General features: G+C 40.0%; 1 protein-coding gene across 3 annotated transcripts in view; it reads left to right on the top strand.

Annotated features, from left to right (window-relative positions):
* Nucleotides 1-17377, top strand: part of LOC127578883 (peroxidasin-like) — a 171155-nt gene that overhangs the window by 113461 nt on the left and 40317 nt on the right. For all 3 annotated transcript variants that reach the window (XM_052031415.1, XM_052031416.1, XM_052031417.1), the window contains 6 exons: nucleotides 4024-4140; nucleotides 8520-8678; nucleotides 9041-9153; nucleotides 10020-10176; nucleotides 11874-11982; nucleotides 15864-16021. In XM_052031415.1, coding sequence (XP_051887375.1) covers nucleotides 4024-4140; nucleotides 8520-8678; nucleotides 9041-9153; nucleotides 10020-10176; nucleotides 11874-11982; nucleotides 15864-16021 — 813 coding nt within the window. The remainder of the gene's footprint in view (nucleotides 1-4023; nucleotides 4141-8519; nucleotides 8679-9040; nucleotides 9154-10019; nucleotides 10177-11873; nucleotides 11983-15863; nucleotides 16022-17377) is intronic.

The raw sequence follows: 17377 nt of genomic DNA, 5'->3' as shown, positions 1-17377 counted from the left end.
ACTCTTAAAGATCCTTTCAGCTGACCTTAGAACACTAGACGCTGATGCTTGCCAAGTGGCCCCTCATTGAAAATTTACCGAAGCAAAATTGCGAGGAAGGGAAACCAAAAATACCAGCAAGCATATTTATAGCTTTGGCATGAAGCATCAGAGAGGATTTAAATCTATAACATAGACACATCTGTGTTTATTACTTTAATTTGCAGGGCTTGTAGATTTTTGCCATTTGATTTCTTAGAACCTTTGCAGCAACAAGAGCGGATAAACACTTAATCAGATCTGTCTAGTACTGTAATAATGTGTATTGTTTTTCAGTGATTCCTTCCCTAGTTTGTAAGGCAATACTAATGTTTCTAATGCGTGATATTTCAGTTTAAATCTAGTGTCAATTGGCAAAAGATGCTAATTCTACTGTGATTCATTGAATATATAAACAAGGTGGAGACTGACCGATATTTGAACTGGAAGAGAGTTGAGGGGTATGGGGAGAGAAGGGGAAAACGATGTTCAGGCCAAGATTGGATCAGCCATGATCCTACTGAATGGCAGAACAGGCTCCGATTATCCTACTCCGGCTGCTGTTACTTAAGTATGTATATTCATCTCAGTACATATGCAATTTGGTGGACTCTGCTCCTCCTGCTGCCCTGTCACACATTCAGCTCCTTATGTTACAGGTATGCCTGTTCAGTGATAGAACAAGAAAAGCAGAGATAAGAAGCCATAAGAGTGAAGAGCAATGCACAGCAACTCAGTGTATTTCCCTTTCTTTTGTGTAGGTAAATGAATTGCACAGGAAAGATAGTCAAAGGTTCTTATCAGCACATTTGGTGCAGAAGCCAACATAATTTGCAACATGATTTCTCCATTGGTGTGATTTAGGAAATTCCGGCTCCTTGTGATCACACTGCTATCTTTGGAACAGGAATGGTCTGCCCAGGCCACATATTCAAATGATATTCCCTTGGTACATTCCTAATAACCCCAGATTCCAGTTGTTGATGACAGTGTTGAATTAAACACTCAATGTTAACTTAATACCTCCATGTGACCCATGAATGTTTCTTTGCCTAGAGTCACAAGAAGTCAAATGTCATTGAAAATCTGGGACCTCATTTGTGTAGCGCGGTGTGCAATTCTTGTTGCAGGTGCTCTCTGTATCTGAAAGGCTGATGCACAGAGGACCCAAGAAATGTGTAATGGGATCCAGTGATGTGCAGTGCATGACTGGACTGCATTTCTGGGGTTTTCAGTGGTGTTTGACAATATCATGCTGTCTGTGGGATGCTGTTGCTGAAGACTCCTTCCATCTTGCCTGTGAGCCAAGAATTACCGGGGAATGGCTGAGCAGGTGCTCAATTGGCCCTGGGAACTAGATGGGTAGATTCCCTTTAAGGTGGTTACTTACCTGGCTCTCCCTCAGATCAGCAACCTCGTTAGAGACCAACCCACATGCTCCACCCTCTCAGGCTCATAACCCTTAGCCAATCCATTCACCAATCTGTTGAACCAACCTCACCTGACCTTCTTACACCACTAAAATGCATTCTGCAACCACCAATTGCACTCCCAACTAATTATTTCAACCATCACCTCTCCACTCTATTACTGATTCAATCCCCCATGACTCACCTGTCATTCGTGACCTCAACACTGAGCTGACTTCCATCCACTCTGCACTGACAGAGTGAAAAGAAAACAAGGCCAATTCAACAGTACCCAATCATGTAACTAAGTGCCTTTAGAAGCATCTACCAATTTCTAAGCTTTTGTACTTAATTTGTAGCTTTTGTGCACAAACTCGCTTGGATCTTATTGTCCAAACTTTTCATTATTTAAAGCACTTTGAATGTAAAGCACCTCAAAATTCTCTTTCAACAATGTTCAGGCACATCACGATCAAGCTTTTCATGTATGTCATTCCCTTAACTTATGGGATGTGACCCCCGCCAACTTGCTCTGTTCTTCTTCCAATAGCTGGATGTTATTTCTGACAAAAGCCAAAAAACAAACATATGAAGCAGTACAGATGTGATTCCACCAGAGCCAACGGCAGTCTTACATTGACCTTTCGAGATTTATATGTTATACCAGTTGCTATGAATTGGTTTCCAGTTCGTATCTTGCAGAGGACCAACAAAATGTCCTGCAGCAATATGTTGTTAGATTCTGGTGTAGAATCTAATCATCTTAGATTCTGGCTTCTGCCCTCTTCCTTTCCAGTCCTGATGAAGGGTTTCGACCCAAAAGGTCGACTGTTTATTTCTCTCCATAGATGCTGCCCGACCTGCTGAGTTCCTCCAGCATGTTGTGTGTGTTGCTCTAGATTGCAGCATCTGCAAAAGCTCTTGTGTCATCGTCTTAGTGCAGTAGGTGGAGAATGATCAAAACCCATGTTGGGTGTTCCCACATCTATATTTACACAGCAGGAGAAAAGGGAGATGGAACATTCATGTCTGGAACTCCAATGGTTCTCTTTGATGATCTATAGCCTGACATTATGAAATGAAGGAGAATAGTGGTAAAATAGAGGGCTTAATCCCTTATAGATAAAAGAATTGCACAGAGATGAAAGGAAGTTTTCATGTTGAAATATGAGGGAGGATATTCCTTTAGAGGCAAACAATAATGCTTCTGAGTATGGTTACTTGAGCAGTGAATGGTAATTTCTCCAGATGTAGCAAGAGACATTAACGAAGGAATTGTCTGGCACATTCTATTAGAGTGTACACAGGATCTGACCCTGTAGTGTTTATTGCCTTTAGATTTGGACGAAACATTTAAGGCTCAGCATGATATTAACGTTCACTTAAAATGTTTTGATGACCTGCAGAACAGTCCAGCCTCTTTCCATAGTGAGGACATCCTTCTGATATTGCTCAAGCAAAGTTGAGTGCCTGGATATTGAACAAACATACTGGCTTAAAAAGACACAACTGGGATTTCTTTTAGTTACATTCCCCTCCATAAACAGGTATGATTGTAGTGAAATCAGAATATAAAAAAGGACAAATCAGATGGTTTTGGCTGTATTTCTAGTTGATGAAAGGAAGCTCCACCCAGAAGAGATGGAAATTTCATTCACAATATTAAAGTCAATCCTTATGATATTTCCAGCATTTATATCTGAACTTGCATTTGGTCATTCTTCTCCCTTGTACGAAAGGTCTGCACGATTGCTGTTCGGTCCGGAAGGGAAAATTTGACAGGGCAAGAAAATCTAAACTAATATTTTTTTGAAGAATAGTATTTTGTGCTTTCCCTCTTTCCCCTTGTCTTCACTTATTCAGTTAATCTAAAATGTTTGTGCCAATGGATAAGGACTTGTAATACTTTAGTTATGCCTATGAAATGTGGTTGTTGGACTTCTCCATTAAAATCATGTTATTTTGTGTATTGCAAAAAGATCACAGTTGAAAACCTCAGTGGGGATTACTCGCCCAAAGCCTCTCCACCCCAGAAATTGAGGCAGATGGATCCAAACAACTTCAGTTCCACATACGTTGATTCAACACACAGGCAGTGACAGAGTTGTCCCTCTTGCTGCAATCTGTCCAGCAACCAAGCTCTACCATAGACATTGAACTTCAGCCATTAACTTTATATACGTTCCTGAGATTTATTGCAGACGTGCTAGCTTGTTGGTTTAAGGAAATAATACTTCTGAATTAGCAAAAAGGCAAACTGCCTTTCATACAGTATTGTGAGAACTTTGCCAGCTGCATTATAGCAGTTAGGTGCTGGGCCACTTCATCACTTAACCAAAAATTCCATAAAATGCCTTCACACTTTAACCTGGTACCATTTCAGCTTGAAATCTTTGTACATTAAATCTAATGACATATTATCAAGGTCTGTGATTCTAATTTCAATGTAGTTAGCATTTAGTAATTTTCTAAAATTTCACTAGCTGCAACTGAATAGACAGTCAAAATGAAATATCAGAAGAACTTTGTTCTCCCTCAGTCTTGCATACATTTAGTAGTGCTTAACCATGGTTTGTTTTGTATTTTTTTTCTCCAGATGGTCCTAAATTTTCAGTGGTTCCCAAAAATCAGGTGGCAGTGGAAGGAACTGCAGTGGATTTCTACTGCCTTGCGGAGGGTACCCCAGCTCCAGTGATTGCCTGGACTAAAGCAGGTTTCCAATATATTTTGTTTATCGGCAAAGATATGCACCGGGTTTTGAGGGAGTAGTGATGATAAAGCTATTGCCCCATGAAACTTGCAGCCACTTTGAGATCTCTCTGCATCCATAATTTAAGGCAGAATTCCAGCTGTTGTCAGTGATTCCATATTCCTCCAATATGGAAGCAAGTGAAATTACTCACACTGGCATGAAAACAAGCCACTTATGAACTAATCCCATTGTAAAATACTTGGAAAAGCTAATACTTTGTTGCAAAAGGTCCAAGTGAATTTTAATGATGCCTAACTCATAATTATTGTTTTGTAAACCATTTGGCCTTAAACAGCTTTTTTTTTATTTATATGGATTTTAATTCCTTCATAAGCATATTTCAAACTATAAGAGATTTTAAAATACATTTTTATAAGCTTACAATATTTGAGCTTCTATCAATCACAGTGGTATGATTTAAACTTTATTTAGCACTCTGTTTAAAATAAGGCTTTTTTTGCTCCTGAAATGTTATCTGAGAATTCCATACTATGTTTGGCAGCTCAGCCAACTTGTTAATATCACGGCTGATGAATGTAAGGCAAACCCATTAAGCTGATGCCCAGTAAAGGGGATAGAGTCACACAGCATGGAAATGGGCCCTTCGGTCTATGCCGACCAAGGTTCCCATTTGCCTGCGTTTGACCCATATCCCTCTAAACCTTTCCTATCCATGTACCTGTCCAAGGACCTTTTAAATGTTGTGTCTCAAGCACTTCCTCTGGCAGCTCATTCCATACACTGACCATGCTCCGGGTGAAAAATTTACCCCACTAGGTTCCTATTAAATCTCTCCCCTCTCACCTTAAACCTATGTCCTCTAGTTCTTGATTCCCCAACCCTGAGAAAAAGCCCATGAATTGACTCTATCTATGCCTCTCATGATTTTATACACCTCGATAAGATCACCCCTCATTCTTCTATGCTCCAATAAAAAAAAAGTCCCAACCTGCTCAACTGCTCTCCATAACTCAGTCCCAGCAAATCTCCTCTGTGGGTGTTTTTGCCACAGAGATCACCAGTGAAGTGATGAAGGTAACTACATAGGATTGCATTGGATATGTGGCACAGAAACGGGTCATTCAGTTTTGATATTTCCACTCAAGCCTCCTCCTATCTTTCCTCATTCAAATCTATGACCCTAACCCTCTAACCCCGTCACCCTCATACAGCCTCCCATATATGTTTCTATACCTTTTGCTACAACCATTCCCTGTGGTATGGAGATCCATATTCTTATCATATTTTGGGTAAAGCAATTTCTTCCAAATTCCCTTTTGGATTTCTTGGGTTCTGAAATACATGACAAAATCTGACTTTATTAAACTCATTAAATAACACTATGGAGATGTCAGACAGGATAATAAAATAATTAGAGAAACCAGGCATTTATAATCCATCCTATATATTTCAATGAAATGATTCACTAAATTTGTATGGTGAATGACCCCGCAAGTAAAAGATGTGCTTGAGGTTATACTGCACCTTTCGCAACCTATAGAGGAATGCGTGTGGTGATTGTTGTAATGTAGGAATGAATAAGAGTAACATTATTCATCTCTACGTTACAACAACAACTAGAGTAGCATGTTTGAGCCTCATTACCATCTGAAAGATGGCATTAGTTACCAAATGGCAAACGGTACTGCGAAGGGGCACAATATATTCAACAAGGTTCATTTTCCTCTGGGCTGAAAGTCTTCTCTGTGTGCTGTCTATACAATGAGCTTGTGGAGCATTGTATCTTATTCCTGGTCAACGTGAGCTTGGACTGCTGTGATGGAATGGGATAATGCGCTCTGGTCCTTATAAAGGATGAGTTGATGGCAGGTTAATATGAGGACGGCCAGCAGCAGAAATGTAAGGAACCGTACCCGAAAAGAAAAATGATTGAGGCACATTGCTGATGTCACTAATGCCTGGGGCCCACCAACTGCTTGAAGATGCTCCTCGTTACTTGCCATATGTCAACCCATGCCTGGATGTTGTCTAGGTCTTGCTGCTTGCAAACATGAGTTGGTTCTAATTGGACACATTTAGATGCATTCTGAACTTCACTCAGAAAATTATATGGGGAGCAATGGATTGTGAGACTTTCTGCAGTAGAGCTTGGCTTCTAGACTCAAGCCCCACAAGGCCCACCCTATGTATGAAGTTCACATTGGGTTGGACATATTTTATGAAGAAACCTCTGGGTCAACTTGGGCTGTGCTGTGTCTGCCTGGTCCAGTACTTTATCTGAGTCAGGATGGTTTACTTGAGCAAGAAAGTAATGTTCAGAAAATTGTATTTTGAGTGGATTTACTTGGCATTTGGTCTTCAAATAGACCAAAAGGATGAATGAGCTTTTTTTATTTACTGCACTGGTCCAGATTGTGTTGGGTCGAGTATGGAAGTGCTCATTTAAGTGCTCAGGCTGGGGTCAGGTTTCAAATGGCCATGGTCAGCTTGTACTCAGGTTGGGTTCTAATTTTTTACCAAAGCAGGCCGTTATTCTGCAGCAGGTCCCCATCGCCTTCATGTAGCACTTCCCACTGTGATGACAGCTGGGTTCCCAAGCAATTCTCTTTTTACATTCATTGTCAGGATCTGGGCATCATTGACAAGGGCACCATATATTACACGTCTCTTGCTGCCCTTGAGAAGGTGGTGGTGAGCCACCCACTTAAACAGCTGCAGTTCTTCAGGTAAAGGTACTTCCATAGTGTTATTGGGTGGGGTGTTATAGGACTTAGACTCGATGACAGTGAAGGACCATTCTTATTTCCAAGTAAGGATGGTGCATGACTTGGAGGAACCTACCAGTGGTGGTGTTCCCTGTACCTACAGCCCTTGTTCTTCTTGGTAGAAGAGGTTGCAAGTTTGGGAGGTGCTGCCGGAGTAGCCTGGGCGAGTAACTGCAGTGCATTTTGTTGATGATACATCCTGCAACCATTGAATACAAGTGGTGAAGGAAATAAATGATTAAGGTTGTTGATGAGGTGACACTCAAGCAGATTCCTTTCTCCTGGATGGTGTTGAGGTTGTTGAGAGCTGTTGGTGCACTCATCCAGGCAAGTGGAGATTCTGATTTGTGCTTTGTGGATGGTGGAAAAACCTTGGGCATCAGGAGATGGGTCAATGGCAAAAGATACCCAGTCCTGACATGTGCTTTAGCCATGGTATTTGTGAAGCTGGTCCAATTGAAGTACTGGTCATTGATGACCACCATGATGGTGTGAAATTTGGAATGATAATGCCATTGAATGGAAAGGGTTGGTGTGGGTAATATGAATGTTACTTGCCACATGTCAACGTATGTCTGAATGTTGTCACGGCCTTGCTGCTTGCATACATGAGTTGATTCATTTGCTGAGGGATTGAGAATAAAATTGAAGATTGTGCAATCATCAGTGAACATCTCCACTTCTAACCTAATGATGGAAGAAAGATCATTGATGAAGCAGCTGAGGATGGTTGAGTCTTGGACACGGCCTCAAGAAACTCCTGCAGTGATGGCTGGGATGATGGCACTCTAACTCATTTCATCACTCGGCCATCTTCCTTTGTGCAAGGTATGATTGCAGCCATTGGAGTGTTTGCCCTTTGTTGCCCATCAACTTCAGTTTTACTGGGGTATTGGTGATGCCATACTCTGTACAATGCTGCCTTGATATCAAGGGCTCTTGCTCTTACTGTCATCTCACCTCTACAATTCAGTGCATTGTTCTATGTTTGCACCAAGACTATGATGAGGTCTGGAGCTGAGTGATCCTGATAAAACCCAAACTGGACATGATGAGTAGATTGTTAGCAAGTGCCAGTCGGTAGTACAGCTTCCTTCACTTTGCTGTTAACTGAGAATAGACAGTTTGGGCAGATTAGTCTGATTGGATTTGTCCTGCTTTTTGTGGACAGGATGAACCTGGGCAATTTTCCATGTTATCAGGAGCATGTCAATGTTATAAATCTACTGGAACAGCTTGGCAAAGGCACGTTCCGCTCATGCACAGGTTGGCAACGCATGCCAGAGCCCCACCATTCCACTGCCAAGTGATGTGCTGGGCCTCAAGTCTTGTATCACACATGCTGTGTGTAGTAGGTTCACTGCTGTTCTTCATGGTCATTCAGATCAGCAACTGTTCAGTTCTTGTAACACAAACCACCCATGGTTCAGAAATCTCACCAACAGACCAGGCATCAAGTTAGTGACATCACGTGTCTGAACCAAAGGCTAGCTGGTTCATGTCTTGTCAGTGCACTAACTTATCAATTGATAAAAATAATGCCTTCAGTTTAACTTAAATCTATATAATCACCCTCTTTCATTACCACTTCTTCTGCTTATTCATCTCATTCAGGTGGTCAGTTGCCCAATGACCGAAGACACACAGTTTTGTCTACTGGAACACTGCGTATTGTGAGAGTAGCTGCCCACGATCAAGGCCAATACGAGTGTCACGCCATTAGTGTAGTGGGGGCAAGGCATGTACCAGTACAGCTGACTGTTGAGTCACTAGGTGAGATCTGTGATTTTTTTCATGTACTGTATATCAGAAGTCTTGTTGTTGTAGAGTAAACTGTCGTCCAGTAACACAGGCTAAAATAACCTTTATGACCTATATTTTCTAGAGCCAGTTCAATTGCAGTGTGACAGTATTATTGATTGCAAATAACATTGTGCAGATTAACAGTATACAAGACCCATCAAAAATAGAAACATTTTGGACAAATGTAAAAGTTTTATTGTAATAAATTCTATTATTCTATAAACTAACTTATATTGAAACCAGCCTTTGCCATCCATATGTTAAATTGCGTACAGCACTGTAGAAAAGAGAATATAATATTTTGTTTTGATTTGTGCTTCCTCTATGGGCAGTGACACCTGTGTTCATTCATACACCACATGATACCACAGCTGAAACTGGACAGGATGTGGAAATCCAATGCTCTGCACAGGGGGAACCTCATCCAATCATTACATGGACCAAGGTATGAACTCATTTTTTCCTGGTTTTTGGAATGAGGTTCCTTCCTTCCTTTAATTTGCACAAAGCTCCACCATTCCATTCCGAACCAAAGTGAAGTTGCAATGTTTATGGCATTACTACAGCTTTGTCCAGGAAACATTAAAAACATTATTCCTATGTATCTTCCAGTGTCCTTTTCATTCACTAAATCTTTAACATGATGGAGGACAAGGATTTTCTTAACTTATGTCACTATAGGAGGGCAGTGAATAACTATGAGGTGCTTGCCTCACCACAAGATAAGGTTTGCTTGGGGTTGGTGTTGTGTTCCCTCTAGCCAGCTATTACAGGAAATCAATTTCAAAGACCTGAGAACATGTCACGAGCCCACTCTCTCGCATGGAGACAGGCTTTACAATTTTGAAACCAACAGAAGGCAAGAAAATACCTCCCTAAAGTTATCAGTTTTACTATGCAGAGTGAAAGGAACAGTATTAATTGGGACTAGCTGCAGGAAGTTCTCAATCCCTGCTTTGTAGCTGAATCTTCATTGAATGTTCTGATAGATAAGGAAACTGAATAATTACATGGTTAAAATTGCATTGTCATAAACCTGCGACTTCACTGCAGTTCCAATCCTCACCTTGAACCCATGGGAAAATGCAACACTAAAGTTTAAAATAATAGTAGAAGCAGTCCATAGGTTGGATGAATGTGGTTCATCACCAGTAACAAAAAAGGGGTTAGATATTAATTATTAAAATGACAAAGATCTGGTTACAATGTCTATTCCCAGGGAAAAGAACAAGTAGAAATCATAGAAGATAAAATGGTTAAATACTTATGTTCACAAAGCTATTTTACTTTCAACCTGCTCTTTGTAAACAGGATGGTGTACAGATCACAGACAGTGGAAAGTTTTTTGTCACTCCAGAGGGGGCATTGACTATTCGAGATGTTGGAGAAGCAGAACAGGGCCGCTATGAGTGCATTGCCCGAAATGCGTTTGGTTTCATCTCCAGTAATATGCTGTTAACCGTCACTGGTATGTTACTACAAATGATATTTATAAATCAGTTTTGGATCATCAGTGTTGCTGGTATGGATTTCACAATGGTTATACTGATTTCTGGTTTGAAGGTTAATGATACGTTTAAAAATGAGGTGAGGAGAAATCAAGGGGAATGAGGAGAACTACCTGGGATGTTATTGGAACTTTGACCAAATTTAAAACACATATCGAAGGTATAGGTTTATATTTGAAACAGGCAGGCTTTGACTGAAAAGGGACAGCAGGAGTGCCCATTCTAGTAGGAAATCTGAGTAGTAGCTCAGTTGGAAGTATTTATGAGGTAGATTAGCAGAGATCTATGTACTGCTTCTGTGAACTACTGATTGGGGATTTACCAGGTAAGTCCATGGACTTGCTTCAAGGTCCTCCATATATGAGTGTGTTCCCAACCGTACCTCTTCTCCCGGTAACTGGTCATGGAAATGTTTATGGAGCAAAGGTGTGATTGGCATTGGTTCTCAGCCTGAGAGAGGTTGGTGAGAGATTTTGAAAGACTTAATTTCCTTACAAAAAAACATAAAATACCACAAGCATGATTATTAATATCTGAACTCACTATAGAAGTAACCAAGACTGCTCATTGCATATTTACATGTCAGTGTGTGTAAAATACATCTAAACCATGAACTCTTAACAGCCCTTTAACATCTTTACAAGTGCATCAAGTTTTCAACCTATTCATTCTTACTTGCTGTAATATTAGTTCTTACAATAATCAGTAATGTACCAAAACTACTTGGGTTAGGAATCATCCTTAATGATATTAAGGTAATACAGTCTTTTGACCTAATTGTGTCTACTGTCTGAAAGAAAGAGAGATACAGCATGGAAACAGGCCCATTTGGTCCGTGCTGATCATGAAGCACCCATTTTTACACAAATCCTACCCTTAATCCATTTTATTCTCCCCATATTCCTATCAACTTCCCACCCCCCAGGATCAACCACTCATCTACACTCTAGAGGCTTATACACTTTTATGTACATAGACCTATATAATCAAAAGTATTTCAAGTAATTTCAAGTCTGCTAAAAGCGGTCCCATTTTATTTAGTATCATTGTCATGGATACCCTGGCTTGTGACCCAAACTGCTGGGTCCAGGAGAGCCAATGGGAGTATCGATACTAACCAGCAGCTGATACATGATAGAAAAAACAGTAACTTCAATTTTTAAAAACCTTGACAATCACCACACATGTTCGGAGGAAAATTGGCTACAGAAGAAAATAAACAAAATTAATTTGCCATAATAGGAACATTTGAAAAGGTCACTGCTAACGATTCACAGCAGAGATTAGTCTACTTTTATATACTCATTGAGTTTTATAAATCTTGACTATTAACTGCTGCGAAGCAGAATTTTACACCACTGACGTAGTTAGAGAAAACAATGGGTATTTGTGAGATTGCCTTCCTTTGCCAAGGCTCCCTCGAACACTGTTAATTGTCAGACTCCTAATTACTCCATGAATTTGAATGAATTGGGGCCCCAGAAATGAAACCATGTGCAAGCTGTTAAGAGACTGATAGCGTGTAAAGCTGTATACCATCTGTTGTGTAGCATTGCAGTTGATGCTGATGTCTGTCTTGTGGCATCAATTTTTTTGTGTAGGAAAGAAACTAAACAAGAATGTTTTTGTATGTATGTGTTTTTGATGCATTTTCCAGCCCTGGAAGGTGGGCGAACTGGTGACACCTTTGTTGAAGAGTCTCTCCAGGAAGCTATTAATAGCATTGACAGTGCAATTAATTCAACACGAAGGGATTTGTTTGACAAGTAAGGATGCAATAATCTCTAAATCTCTCTTTGACTTAAGCAAACATGTTCACAAATTCCTTCATGTGTGAAAAGATGTAGAGTCCTTTATGACTATAAATATAGTAGATGCATATATAGTTATGAACATTAATATTATGCTTCGGCTGTGCAAATTTTCCCAAATGTATGATGATTTCAAGCACTGATTGCATTTTTTTCTTTAATGTTTGTACCATGTGGTGAACATATTAAAATGGCTGAGTACTGCCTCTATTTATTCAGCTGTGAGCCATTTTCACATGAATTTAATTTAAAAATGACTCTACCTTTTAGATGTCTGAGTGGAAACCCATGGGGTCCTCCCAGTTTTATCTCTGAGACCAAATCCTTTCATAAACCCAAATGGCTTTAAACGATATACAAAGTACTTGATTGAAGATTTTGGGAAGGCTATGAAGTGTGTATGTACTCAGCAGGTTATTTCACTTTAATGCATTCATAGCAATGAAGTAATGATTTACAAATGGATGTGAGTAAATACATTTCACCAGAATGATTCTCAGATGAAAGTATTAAATTATGAGGATGAATTACATAAAGATTTGCTTTAACTATTTAAGATTAAAGCATGAGTTAACTGAGGTGTTTAAAAAGAAGTTTAATGGGTAGACGGTGTCAATACATTTTCTCTGCTAGAGGAGTCCAAAGTAAGAGCATAACTTTTAAGTTCGAGTAAGGCATTCAAGGGCAAAGCTAGGTCTTCACACAAATGATGGTGGAAAGATGGAAGTCTCTCCCCCAAAAAGCAGTAGAGGCCAGGTCTGCTGAAAATGTCAAAACTAAATATGTTTCATGAGGCTAAGATATTAAGAGATAAGGAACTAAAGTGTACTGATTGAGTGCAGATGTAGATCAGCTGGGATCTAATTGAATGATGGAACATCCTCAAGGGGGCTATTACTAATTACAAGGGGGCTAGTTGCCTATTACTAATCCCTATGTTTCCCATGAGATTAATTATTAAAAAGACGTAGGATTCTAGCTTGTCATTTTATATGGGTTCAATTTAAGTCTAGAAGGCCCACAAACAACAATAATAGCACTGTGAAACCACAGTATCTGCTCTGAGTCTGTTATCTAGCAATGAACCCTGACCTTACTTGGCTCACTCAACAAAGAGGTAACTGTAAATGATTCAGCCACTAACGATGGAGGAGAAAAGTCTGCAGAGAGTAGAAGTAATAGAATGTGCAGTTCTCTTGTATGCAAGCTTAATCGCTTTTTGTTCAAATACTGGAAGTAGAGATGTGATTTTTTTTATACAATTAAAAAAAACACAATTACAATGATTAGAAGATAGTGATGAGGGGTACATTCCTAAAAGCTATTGCAGTTACCTGCATTCCACCTTCCAAAAGCACACTTGTAAACTTGTCAAAATACCATTTTTAATGAAATAACAAGTTATCTTCCTCAATGATTTAGCAGGCCTTCAATTAACCAAAAAGAATTGTGCTAAGTCACCTAAGCACAAGAGGGGCAATGTTTAGTGCTTATTGATGTAAGTTTCTTTTACACAATGAAGTATTATGATCTGAGACGTCCTGCCTGAAAGGATGGAGATGGATTCAATGGTGTTGGAATTAGAAAAATGGGAAATTGCAAGGTGGTGTTAAAGGAGCAGGGGAATATAATCAGTAGGATAACTCTTCTGAAAAGGTTGCACAGGTTACAATGGCTTTAATGGTCTTTCTCTGCTTTATCACACAATGATTCTTATAGAGTCCATGATTTATAGTGAGGAAGGTCAGCCACTATATCAGTCCTGGAATTCACATTTGTGAGTGTTGAGTTAAAACAAATCAGCCTCAACTGTCTCATAGCCTTCAAGTTCACTGTTGTAGCTCAAACGTGCCTCGTGGCCAATTAGGAATGGTACTCAAAAAGCATCAATTTACATGGAGATCTAGCGGATTAAAGAATAATTGTAGAAGAGGATATAACGTGAGATATTCGCTGAGGAAAACAGAGTCAACCTGGTATGTCTTAACTTTGATCAGGGCATTGGGGTGAGAACCTAACCTTCCCACGTGAATCTAACCATAAGTTTTCTTTCCATGACCTCCATATGTACAATACAGAAGGAGGCTATTCAACCTATCGGGTCCATGCCAGCTTCCAGTAGTCCCATTCCCCCTCCCACTTCCCTGCTACTTCATTCTCGCTTATGCTGAATAACTCCCCTTTGAGTCTTTTGCCACTTACCAATTCTAAGTTAATGCACCAGGACTTATTTAGGATGTGGGAGGAAATCAGAGCACCCAGCGAAAACCCACACAGTCATAGGGAGAACATGCAAACTCTGCACAGGATGGAACCTAGCAACCTGGAACTGTGAGGTAGCAGCATTAATCACTGCATGGCTGGCCGCCCTCAAAACTTTCGTGATTCTCTATCTGCAGCTTTTCTATCCACAATGTGATGAGATAAAATTTTTTTTATTAGTCACATGTACATCGAAACACACAGTGAAATGCATTTTTCCATAGAGTGTTCTGGGGGCAGCCCGCAAGTGTCGCCACACTTTCGGCGCCAACGTAGCACACCCAAAACTTCCTAACCCGTATGTCTTTGGAATGTGGGAGGAAACCGGAGCACCCGGAGGAAACCCACACAGACACGGGGAGAACGTACAAGCTCCTTACAGACAGTGGCCGGAATTGAACCTGGGTCGCTAGTGCTGTAATAGCGTTATGCAAACCACTATACTACCGTGCCTGCCCTATACATCCAGGAATGTATTTAGATGCTATTACCTCAATTTTCAAGTATGACATGGGTCTGTTTATTTGATATTCTCAGAAGAAATTAAATTTGCATATTTTGTGAAGCCATTAAATTGTTAGCATGATGGTGCACTTGCAGTCTTTGTATCTGTAGTTAATTAGGTGTGAGATCAGAGGAAAGACCTCATCTAGTAATCACCATTTTCTTTTGAATGATTGACCTTCATGGTTTGTTGCTGCTGTGAGTTTGTGCTGAGGAAGTATCTCAAAAATGCTTACATTACTCCAACTCCGATTCCAAACAGCACTCATTTAATTTGGGTTATGCTGCACATGTGCTTCAGTCACATTTGTTGTGGGAAGGTTCCCTTTCACAAGGCAGAGGACAGTGAAATAAACCTTCTTGCAGCAGGTATCACAAACTATGTTCATGCTAGGTCTGGCAAGTGGTCTCTATGAATGCTGAAGTTTTGTCCTCTGTGATACAAGGCCAGCCATTCTCATGGTATTCCAAGTGTTATCCATGATATCTAGGTGTAGAGCTAATGATTGCTTACAGATTATGGTACAGAAGGAGGTTATTTGGCCCATCAGGTCTTTGCCAGTTCCTGGCCAATCAATCCCAACAACCCCACTCCCCTATTATTTTCCACGTAACCTTTTCTCTCTTACATGTCTATAATTTCCCCTTTGGATCTGTTCTCACTTGCCTACGCTAAGCGTGATTTACAGTGGCCAATTATTCTATCAGGATGCCTTTGGGATATGGGAGGGAAACTGGAGCATCCAGTGGAAGCACACGTGCTCAAGGTGAGAATGTGCAACTTCCCCATGGGCAGCACCCAAGGTCAGGATGGATCCCAGGTCTCTGGAGTCATGAGGCAACTGTTGCGCCATCTGGCCACCAAATAGCGGTTTCTGGAGTGATTGCAGCAGACAGTCTTAGAGAGTGGAATTTGTGGAGCCTGTGCTTGAACTGGAAATGCTAAATATCTGCCTCTGCACATGGGTCAGTAACCACATCAATCACTTTCCTCGTGTTGTTATGAATAATGTTCTAACTTGTCAGTAGCCAAATATTTCAAAATGTAAGCTGTAACTTGTACTTCACAGGCGCCCACGCACCCCTAATGACCTTCTGGCTTTATTCCGTTACCCGCGTGACCCCTATACCGTGGAAGCAGCAAGAGCGGGTGAAATCTTTGAGAGAACACTGCAGTTGATTCAGGAGCATGTTCAACAAGGACTAACTGTGAACCTTAACAATATAAGTATGTGACAAGAGCAAACCATGTGATGATGCCAAAGCTTTTGCAATTCTTTACCGGCATTAGTACATGTATATGATTACATGAAGTATTGTGTCCAATATCCAATGATGTTGTGGGCATTTTGCCAAAACTATATTAAGTAACCTTTATGATGTGCTGTCTTTTTCTTTGTAGCTTGGAAGTATTGCTGTAGGGCATACTGAAGTCTAGAATGCCATGAACTACTGGAAATACACAGCATATTTGCCAGTAACCCCTCTGCATGTTCCCTGCCAAGCACCATCCTGACCCATCTCTACCCAAACAGCACTGTGGGAACACCTTTACTGCAATGCTTCAAGAGGACAGATTTCCACCATCCTCTCAAGTGCAATTTGATACGGGCATTGTCAACCACATCGATATCCCAATAACAAATAAAAATATTTCACCTATAGACCATCAGATTTGACAGGAAACCAAGGGACATTCTGAGTAAGATTGAACAAGTTCAAGAGGGAGAGAGCAGATATAAGTCAGACAGCTTGCTACAGTGTGAAGCTAAAGGGTTAAGTAGCTGGGAAAAAAGTTTTAAAAAGAGTATTGAATAAAAGAATAGTGATTGATCATACAAAGATCATTGCAATAAGCCAAAGAAAATAGATCAAAAGGGTATAATATTTGTTTAGTCACACAATGAAAACTCTCAGGAAAGATGCAGATGATAAAAGCTAGTGTCTGATACTGAAAACAACAGAGAAAGTAAAAATTTTGGAATTGAAAAATAGCCAGTAGACCCAATAAACCCAATCCTCTTTGATGGATAATTCCACTTCCTCTCTTTTCATCAAGTTCTTTGATCCCATCTCTACTATAATCGTATCTAATTATCTGTATGCTAATTTATACTGCCCATTTCAAAAGCTTTCCCCAGCAATTTATAATTTCATTACCCTTTGAATTAAAGAGTGCCTTGTTATACTTGCATAATTTAAATATGTGTTACTCTTGCCTGTTGTAACAGAGACCAGTTTGTCTAGATGAGCTTCTAAGTGTGAAGCTAAAGGGTTAAATAACCGGGAAAAAAGTTTTAAAAAGAGTATTGAATAAAAGAATGGTGATTGATCATACAAAGATCATTGCAATAAGCCAAAGAAAATAGATCAAAAGGGCATAAAATTTGTTTAGTCGCACAATGAAAACTCACATTGTGCGACTAAACAATGTTGTCGCACAATGTGAGTTTTTATATTTATGAACTTTTATAAATATAGAGAACTTTTTATATTTATGAAAGCTCTAGATTCTACTCAAAAAAAACTCAGACCAACTTCCTTAAAATCTGTAGTTCCTTTAGGTTGTTCCTTGCCTCTGTAC

The sequence above is a fragment of the Pristis pectinata genome, chromosome 16 (assembly GCF_009764475.1).
Source record: "Pristis pectinata isolate sPriPec2 chromosome 16, sPriPec2.1.pri, whole genome shotgun sequence".
NCBI lineage: Eukaryota > Metazoa > Chordata > Chondrichthyes > Rhinopristiformes > Pristidae > Pristis > Pristis pectinata.
Note: the sequence above shows the minus strand (reverse complement) of the source record. Positions and strands in the feature narration are given on the sequence as shown.